The sequence below is a fragment of the Pithys albifrons genome, chromosome 2, assembly GCF_047495875.1.
Source record: "Pithys albifrons albifrons isolate INPA30051 chromosome 2, PitAlb_v1, whole genome shotgun sequence".
Taxonomy (NCBI): Eukaryota; Metazoa; Chordata; class Aves; order Passeriformes; family Thamnophilidae; genus Pithys; species Pithys albifrons.
The window spans coordinates 51629766-51638648 of NC_092459.1; the positions used below are offsets into that span (position 1 = coordinate 51629766).

At 38.1% G+C, this 8883-nt stretch overlaps 1 protein-coding gene across 1 annotated transcript in view; it reads left to right on the top strand.

Moving 5' to 3' along the window:
- Window positions 1-8526, top strand: part of SMPDL3A (sphingomyelin phosphodiesterase acid like 3A) — a 72403-nt gene extending 63877 nt beyond the window's left edge. The window contains exon 9 of the mRNA XM_071548993.1: window positions 8480-8526. Within this exon, the coding sequence (XP_071405094.1) occupies window positions 8480-8511 (32 nt within the window). The 3' untranslated portion in view covers window positions 8512-8526. The remainder of the gene's footprint in view (window positions 1-8479) is intronic.
- Window positions 8527-8883: the final 357 nt, after the last annotated feature.

Sequence of the window (8883 nt, forward strand, 5' to 3'; positions counted from 1 at the left end):
TTTCCTGACATAATGAGAATTTGGACTGGCTTAGAGGATATCTTTATTTCCTTGAATCCTGTGGAACTGCTGATTACTGTCAGATTTTATCTTCTGTTCATATTTGGTTTTGTCGAGGTTCTGTATTGAAATTGTTAAAACAATATACTTGACTATGTCACTTTTGACAAAGCTATGAGATACACTTTCTTTGAAAAGTTTAACTAAAGTTTACTCAGATGAAATAATTATCCTTAGGGCAAAGATCATAGAATCACAGAATAACTGAGATTAGAAGGGACCTCTTCATACCATCTACCCCATTACCTTGGCTCAGAACAAGGCCAGCTAGATCACATTGCTCAGGGCCCCTCATAAATACACTCTGACTATGCCTCATCACCTTCTAGTCTGCAATATACTTGGAAAATGTTTCAGGACTAGTTGCTGCAGCACTTTTTGCAGGGGTCGAGATGATGCTGAAAAGTCATTAGTTCTCCTAATCCTCCTTCTTGCTCTGCTTGAAGACAGAAGTGACATTTACTTTCTTCCAGGTCTCAGGAAGCCTCTCTCAATTGCTATGAGTTTTAGTTGGCTTCTTGGTGACAACTGCCTGCTCCCTCAGTGCTCGTGGGAGCACCAGTCCCATGGACTTGTGTACATTCAGTTTGTTTAAATGTTCCCTAACCCAGTCCTCTCCCATCAAGAGCAATTGTTTGATAAAGGAAATGGCCAATAAAGTAAGTGCAGTTTGAGGAAAATAGTCAAGGTTCTAGTCTCAACTAGAGGCAACTGCCTAAATGACAGGATGATGAGGCACCTATTTTCTTAGACATCTGAGGAGAACTAATAAACTTGAGTTAATTGTTGGATGTCACACAGTGACTTCCTGGACCAATATAGACAAATTTATCGAGTAGTCGCTACTAGTCATGTAAGTGTGTTTATTCATATTACTCAAGATATTTTGGTGAATTATGTTTTGTCTCATTGAGTACCACTACTGTACTGCACTATTGCCTGGAAAAAGAAACCTCAAGTCCTCATGCAAAAACTTTCAGCATTGTCTTTGTCAGATCTGTTTTATACACTTACCTATTCCACTTTATCCTTCCTGACTATATTACCTGTTATTCCCATAATTCCTAGGTGAAATATACTACTTTTCACAGATCATAAGTCACCTCAGTAGCAGCCCTCTTAATGTCTCCTGCCAGACTCCTCTTCTGGCAAATACAGTAAAATTCTCCTAGATAGATCTTGTTTCTTAGAAATGGCAAGTGTTTTAATATAAAGTCTTTTGCAGTGTAATATGATGTAATCTTTCCTGCCTTTTCTGGAGGAAGAGACAGCTAATGACCTGTGTACACCTCTCTTCTGTGTACATCTCACTTCCTAACAAGTCACAGGCATTTGAAATGGGAATGTAAACAGAGATGTTTACTGGTTAATTTCCAGTGAGCAGAATTTCAGTATACTTTCTTCTTCTTGACCTAAAGTGGTATTTCAGAGATATCAGTATCCTGGTGCTGGCACACTGACCCATATTGTCAAGAATTAAGTGAGAGCAGACCTAAAGACTCTACCACCAGAAGGTTTTGATTTCAGATAAGATGATAATGTGTCCTGATTTAAAAAAAAAAACAAAACAAAAAAACCCAACATACAGTGTATGTCTGTGCATACAACTTATTTTCTAGATGTTCTTGCACTGCACTGCAGTCTAGCGTGGTATCCTTGAGTCACTTTGAGCATATAAAATGTTACATATTATGGTACGTATCTTCAGGTATTACAACCACAAATGGATAAACGTGTCTTAGATTAATCAAAATCATAGAATATGTTCCAAATATTGCCTGAAAAAGTTTGAAGTAAACCTAATTTAAAGCTTCATCGACTAGTTTGAGGCAAACACTTTGAAAGAACATGGGGAAGCATTGCTACAATCACTTTACACTGTGCATCCTCCTCCCCTGCTTACATGAGAGCTTATTTTCTCCCATTTACCTTGAGTACAGTGTTAAGAATCTTGATTATAGACTACATCAGCCCCTTGCCCTTGCAAAATGTACTGCCTTTAAAGTAGTGTATGCTGAGAAAATCCCAAGAATCCTATGCAAATGAAGTGTGTTACAGTTGCTTCCTGCTAAATGTTCTGGATCTTGGGATAACCCATGTAGTTTGCCTACTGGGACTTGTAAAATAATTACTTGCACGAATTCAAAAAGAGAGAAAGATTTCAAGCATATTATGGAACATCAGCCAGACAGATAATCTAGAGGTCCAGAAGTACTAAAAACCCCCCTCCTAACTAACCTGTATCCTTTGGGAGAGGATTTTGCAAGGAAACTTAATTTCTCTGCACAGAGGATGAGCCTAACTCATCCTTGTGCCCAAGAAATTCTCCTCCCTTAGTTTTCCACCTACTTCTGTAATCCAGCTGTGCCAAAGGACACTTATAAGAGTCAAGTGTCAGCTTGAGACCAGCTAGCAGAAAAAACATCAAAATGGAAAACTGCAGTTTCACAATTAAATGTAAGTCTCTTTTTGCGTTGTCTCCTTCATTTCTCTTTCTATAGTTCTGCTTGTATTATTCTGACAAGGACTTCTGTAAACTCCCAAGATGCCAACCTGAAGCTGACAAGAATGGTGCCAAAAGTACCTAAAGCACAAATTCTTTTGACAGCCTAACAGGAGTATGTTTTCTGCCAGAATCACCTTTCATTTTCCCTGTGTGCATTTCTTCTGCTTTGCCCTCTGCAGACACCTCAGCGACAGCCTGAGGGTGTCAGGCATAATTCTGCAAAGACACAGAAAAGGAGAAGAAAATGCCAAGTGTCAAGCCTATCCCTTGACCTCCCACTACTATATAAACTGACAATAGAAATCGTGGGAAAGTGACCTGTTAACTCCTTAAGCCATGATAGGTTTAATTGTCTTCCAAGTGTTTTTATAAGTATGCTGGAGAGATATGTGTGTTTCAGATACAATACAGTGTTCACTGAAATCAATTAGACTCTTTATACTGACTTCAGTGGGCTAAAGATTGACTGATTTCTATCATGGGATTTCTGTATAAAACCAACCTCCTGAGGTGCATTTTTAAAGGATTGATATAAACCACCTCATTCTGCAAGCATATTAAAACAAAGGCAACAAAGCACATTCTGAAATTTTGCATTAGAAACAAGATCAGTAGAGCAGTTTAGAAGCATGAGAGCTCATCTATGTGCTCTTATATAACAATAAAAGCAGCTTTTTTGCAGTTACTGATTATGTCATTTCTATTGTTACTCATCCAAGGGCTTTATACTGCTCTTCTGAACAAAATGCCCATAGGCATCACTTACCCTGACCATTCAGTTATATCGCCAATTAAGTCCAACAAGTAATGTTCAAAGGAAATATAAATAAGTACACTGTGAAAAAGGATAACTATGCAAAGATAAAACACTGACAGTGAAACAAACTGAATCAAACACAGGCATTTAGTTAACATATCCCTTTGAATTTTTGTCATTCTGAGTGGTTTTTATTTTAAAACAGAGACTGTCCACTTCAGGACAAGAAAGCTGACATTCTGCATCTGTGTCTACTCCACTTGATGTTCCTATCATGGCTACTTACCTTCACTGCCATTTGCCACAAATACTGACGTGGATGTGTCAGTTGCCTATGTAGATATGTCACAGACAAAAAAACCCCCTGAAATAATAGTAAAAGAAACTGCATTTCTGTGAGCATTCTGTTAAATTAGTTGATGTTATCTCTGCTTACACATCATCAGTAGCTGGAGCTTGTATGGCGAGGAGTTGTAGTATGAAGTACGAGGTTCCACAGGTTTGAAAGGTCAAGTTTAATTTTCCAAACATCTGTAAGTTTGTTTTCAGCATTTCAGTGGAAGATCAAATTCACTTGAACAAACTTGTCATATAAATAACTCACGGTACTGAAGATATAAATTCAGAGTAAAAATGGGGAAATCATAGTCCCTATTAGTTAAAACGAGCTAACATACCCTGGAAATCAGAAGCAGCTGGCTTGAGTGGCCACAGCATTCTTAAATGGGAGGATTTCTAAGTACCCAAGAGCAGGCATATATTTTCAGTGGGAATAGTGCTCTGTTCCCAGTGTTATTCAGCAGTTTATATTTAATATTCTATAACATTTGTGCATGCAACTGCACAAGGCAGGAAAGAGTGCAGGAAGACAGATTCCATGCAAAAATTTTGACACTGCGTCTCACTAGGTAATTGATCACTTTGGAAAGGAGAGGTTTGGAGCACTCAGGTTTTGTGAAGTCTGAATGCAAATGGTGCAACTCACTCAGGATGATGCTCAGGGACACTTTTTTGTGGCTGCTGACTTCAGTATAGCCATCACAGTCACGACAATTGTCATAAGCTGGCAGTCCTCTTACATGGTGTAGTGGGTTCAGTGTGGGATATGCTGCCAAGAAGGGAATGGGGCCCATAGCCTAGCCAGCAGCAGTGAATGACAGGTCTGCCCTGTTTTCCTATCCCAGCACTTACTGCCTTTTGGAGTTGATAGTTACGATATTTATTATAGTGACATACAGAGCAAAGAAACTGGAGTTAATGACTTCAGAAAATACAGCTGACTAATAATTTCAAGATAATAGGCATTTTATTTAAAAAGAGATTCCCCCCCGCCCAACTTAACTTATAATATTGGCTCATATATTATCTTTTTCTTTCTTTTCAATTTTCCTTTTGTCATTCTTTTAATTTCCCTTCACCTTCATTCCTTCTTTTCCTGTGCAAACCACCAATCTAAGTAGCAAAACAGAAAAGCAATGAATAAATGAGAGTTAGAGACACAGAAAGAAAGAAGTATGGGATAAAAATATGAAACAAGAAAGCAGCGCATTTCAAAATCAACCCTCTTCAATAAAAGGCAAGAGAAACTATTACAAAGAAACATAAAATCTGCTTAACTTCACATCATCAGATGCAAATAAAAGAATAAAAAATATTTATTTTTCAAGTTCACCACTAGTACAAAGTTATTGGAAAATTGGTTCTGCTTTTAATTGAGGAAATTTGTTTTGGTATCCAACTTTTACAAAAGGATCTGTTTAAGAATGCTAGTGGATAAAACAAGATTTCTTACACTTGTGATTTGTCTGGCTGATAAAGAAGTAATTTTCAGCACTGTCCATCATTTATTACCATAGACCTTCAGTTATTGCAGCTCATCCTCCCTTTAGTCAGTTTTATACAGATTAAGTATTGTTCCCCAAATAGAACATACCATGTTTTCTTATATTCAGTTTGAAATAGCCCCATGATAGATGGGACAAATATCTAACTTAAAGAAGAAATCTTTGCCTTGATTCTTGTCTCTTGCTACTATAAATCACAGATAATTCTTCGAAGGTTATTGGAGTTACATGAATGTAAATCCAGATAACAGAAAGAAGTGCTTGCTCCCCTCAAGTGTTTGTGACTTTTTTTTTAAGCAAGGCTTTGGTACTATAATCAGGAGCAGTGATAAACCCTTAAGAGATACCTATTGTTTGCAGTCAAATGGCCTTTTAGGTCAGCTGTTGAATCACCACGACTTACTAAGCAGTGGTATCTCTTCCATTCAGTGCCTAGTGTTGAGTGGCATGTTCCTGACAAGCAGAAAAAAATCCAATTATCTGCTTTTCTTTCTTGCTTCTTCAGGAAATGTTATCATTTTTAATACAGCATGTGTCCATGTAATACAGATGTTGGTAGAGTGCCTTTAAGAGAATTATATTTTTGTAACTCTTTTTCATAACAGTTGTGAAAGACAGAACCAATTTTCTCCTACAGATATCTGAAGAAAACACCATTACATCTATGCCTGGACAGACTCTGTGGGATAATGTTGTGACAAAGTCATAGAAAAGATGTTGTTGCATTTCTTTTCAAATCCTTTTGGACCAGACATCTTAGGAGGCTTGCTGTGAATTGACTGACATGAAATGGGAGCTACCTCTCATTAAAAAAAATTGTTTCTCTGAAAAGGAAACTATTGCATGCCTTTCACAATTGTTCTGAGGCCAGTTGTCAAAAATGCTTTAGAATCAGGTAAATGGCCATAGAGTTTCATAGGACACATTCAGCTCCTGAGAGCACAGAGACTTGTGTGTCACCATTTTCTCTACAACAGTCTACCACACTGTTTTGGAGGATAAAAGAATGTTTTTTGTAAACCCTTACTCAAAAATCTCAAATCCACTGAGAAGGTGCCCATATTAGCTTTTTGTTTTTATTTGTTTGTGTAACAGCATTAGAGTGTGGATGAGTTTCTTGACTTTTTTTAGTGTTTTTGCCATTGCTTCATGCTAGAAACAAACTTGGTAGGTAGAAACTTGTTCAAAACCACATGTGTACCTCATCCACCTGGGAAGCTTAGAAACACTTTTAAATCATTTCCTTTTTATACAGTGTCTGTTTGCTTTTGCAGTTATTTCCTGAGTAGAGCTCAGGAATATCTGTCTGAATTCCTCTTGTTTTAACAGTCAGTGTAGTTTTCTGTTCTTTATAAATCATAATACATGCAACTGAGAGGACTTCTGAATCTCAACAACTTGATTTTCTGCGGCAGAATAAATAGTGCCCTGGGAATACATTTCATTGTCTTCAAATGCTACAGAAACCCTCTGACCTTTAAATGTAAACTTTCCAATTTGCATGAAGATATTTAGCCAAAATATTCTCATTTACATTTGTGGCAGTTAAGAAGCTGATTCCTTTCCTTCTAAACTGAAAGTTACCTGTATGCCACAGGCTATGAAACTGTATGATGGAAGTCAGAGGAGCTGTTAATGACAAATGTCCTTTCAGAACTCATTTTGGAAAGTTCTTTACATCAGGCATAGCCTTGTCAAGGACTTCTTTCATGTGATCCTGGTAGTTTAAAACCTGATGGCATTCTGACTTGGTATATTCAAAGATTTACTGAACACTTCCATGATGCTGAAATATCAAATGCCTTTTGTCCAATAAACAAAATGCCTTTTTACAAGATACGATGCTCATTCTCTTCAAAGGCAAGGAACCTGCAGACGTATAACCGTTGCTTCCTCAGCAGCATTTTTCTTCATTCAGCTGCATTTTCTATGAACTTCTGATAAATTTTTCAGGCTTTGGGAACACACTTATTTAAAGTGGTGATACAGGTTCTGCCTTTCTCTGAATTTTACCATTTCCTTGGCAGTAGATTTCTTAGTTGGCACTGTGGCATATAATTAATTCTTTTTATTTCACTATTAACAGTAAGGCAATTAACCTTTTAATGAAAATTATGCTTTATAGAACCATATCTTTTTAAGACTGAGGGACTGCTGTGTTAGTCTAAGCTTACTACTTGTGTTGCAAGTATTCCTGTAGATTTTTGAGAACTGAGCGAGTTCCCTTACTTCTCAAGGGCAGTATGAAAACTCCCTCTGACTTTGTGGAGCAAGACTTCATGTCTGGATGATATTTTCCTTGCACTGATGTGGGAAAACAAGTACATTAATTCTAGGTTTGTTGCTATGACCTCACTAAGATAATTTATGAAAACAAGCTAAAGGTAAGAAAAGAACACCTGTGTTCAAAAGAACTTACAGAGCTGGAAAGGGTTTGGGGACAGGTTTTTGACCAAACAGAAGACTGGTAAAATGCAGATCATATTTTATTTTTATTTACAGGACCTGCTGGGTTAGAGTTCAGGTTCTTTCTAGGTTCTTTGGTAAACTTGGTGAGAGCGAAGAGAAGTTAGCAAGGCACCTCGCCTCCACTATTGCTAGTGCAAAAATGCTTGGTGAGAGCAACCCATGCTGAGCCCTGGCCACGCTGTGGTGTTACCTCTTGATGCCATTTCTTTTCCTACACTTCCAACCTGGTGACAGAGAAATGAGCTCACAATTTCTTCTCTTCAGTCCCAAACATGCTCAGGCCTCTGATAATCTCAGCTGTTCAAAAGAACAGATCTTCTGCCCAGTGAACTCTCAGTCACCAAGAACAACTGTAGAAGATGTTGAGGTTTCTCCTTGAGTTGTCTAAGTCCAAAAAACGAGTTGCCTTTGTTGCTGCACACACATCTGTGTGCATCAGCTTGTGCCTCAGCTTTTCTTTGCTTCTGTGTTCTGCGCAAGGTTACTGAAGAGAAAAAGGGTTACTCCTGCAACCTATGATTCTTCCACAGTTCTTCGGCTTCATGTGAATCAAACAGTGCCTGGAATTACCTCAGGAGTTTATGAAAAGTGCTAACAGTCATCTTAGTTTGCACTTTTCCTTCTTTGAATTTGTCAGTGACAAAGGGACCTAAGACTTAGGCAAAACTGAAAGCAGTTGCTTCTTCTCTAATTACCAGATCAGGTGTAGGTGTCCTTTTCACCTCCTACCATTCCATAGCTCCACAGTCTAACAGCCAAAGCTAAATGTTCAAGCTGGACTGAAAGTAAGCATGTCATCCTACACTGTTGCTATGTAATAGGGCTTAATTTGCTTTTCAAAAGGCAGGTGTCCAGCACCAAGTGAGATTCCCTGAGATATAGATGACACCTGCATAGGGCTGGCAAGTGGACAAGAACTATGGGTGACCCATGCCTTCCAGAGCAGCAGCTGAAGACCAGGTGCCATTACTGAAGGCATCTCAAAAGACAACTGAATTAAAACCTAAGTGACATTTTTAAGGTACTAAAATCAAATCATCTGCAGCAGTGGCAGAATGAACTTCATTTCCAAAACCAAATGTGTCTACATTTGTTAGCATTGAGCTGTTTCCATCACTGTTTTCAAAGAAAATGGAGTTTCTGTTGCCTGCTACCATTATGTCTGTAAAACGCCGTGACAAGTTCTCCCTATGTGTAAGTTTAGAAAATAAGGCCACTTTTCTGCCCATTCTGGCTCAATGATTTTC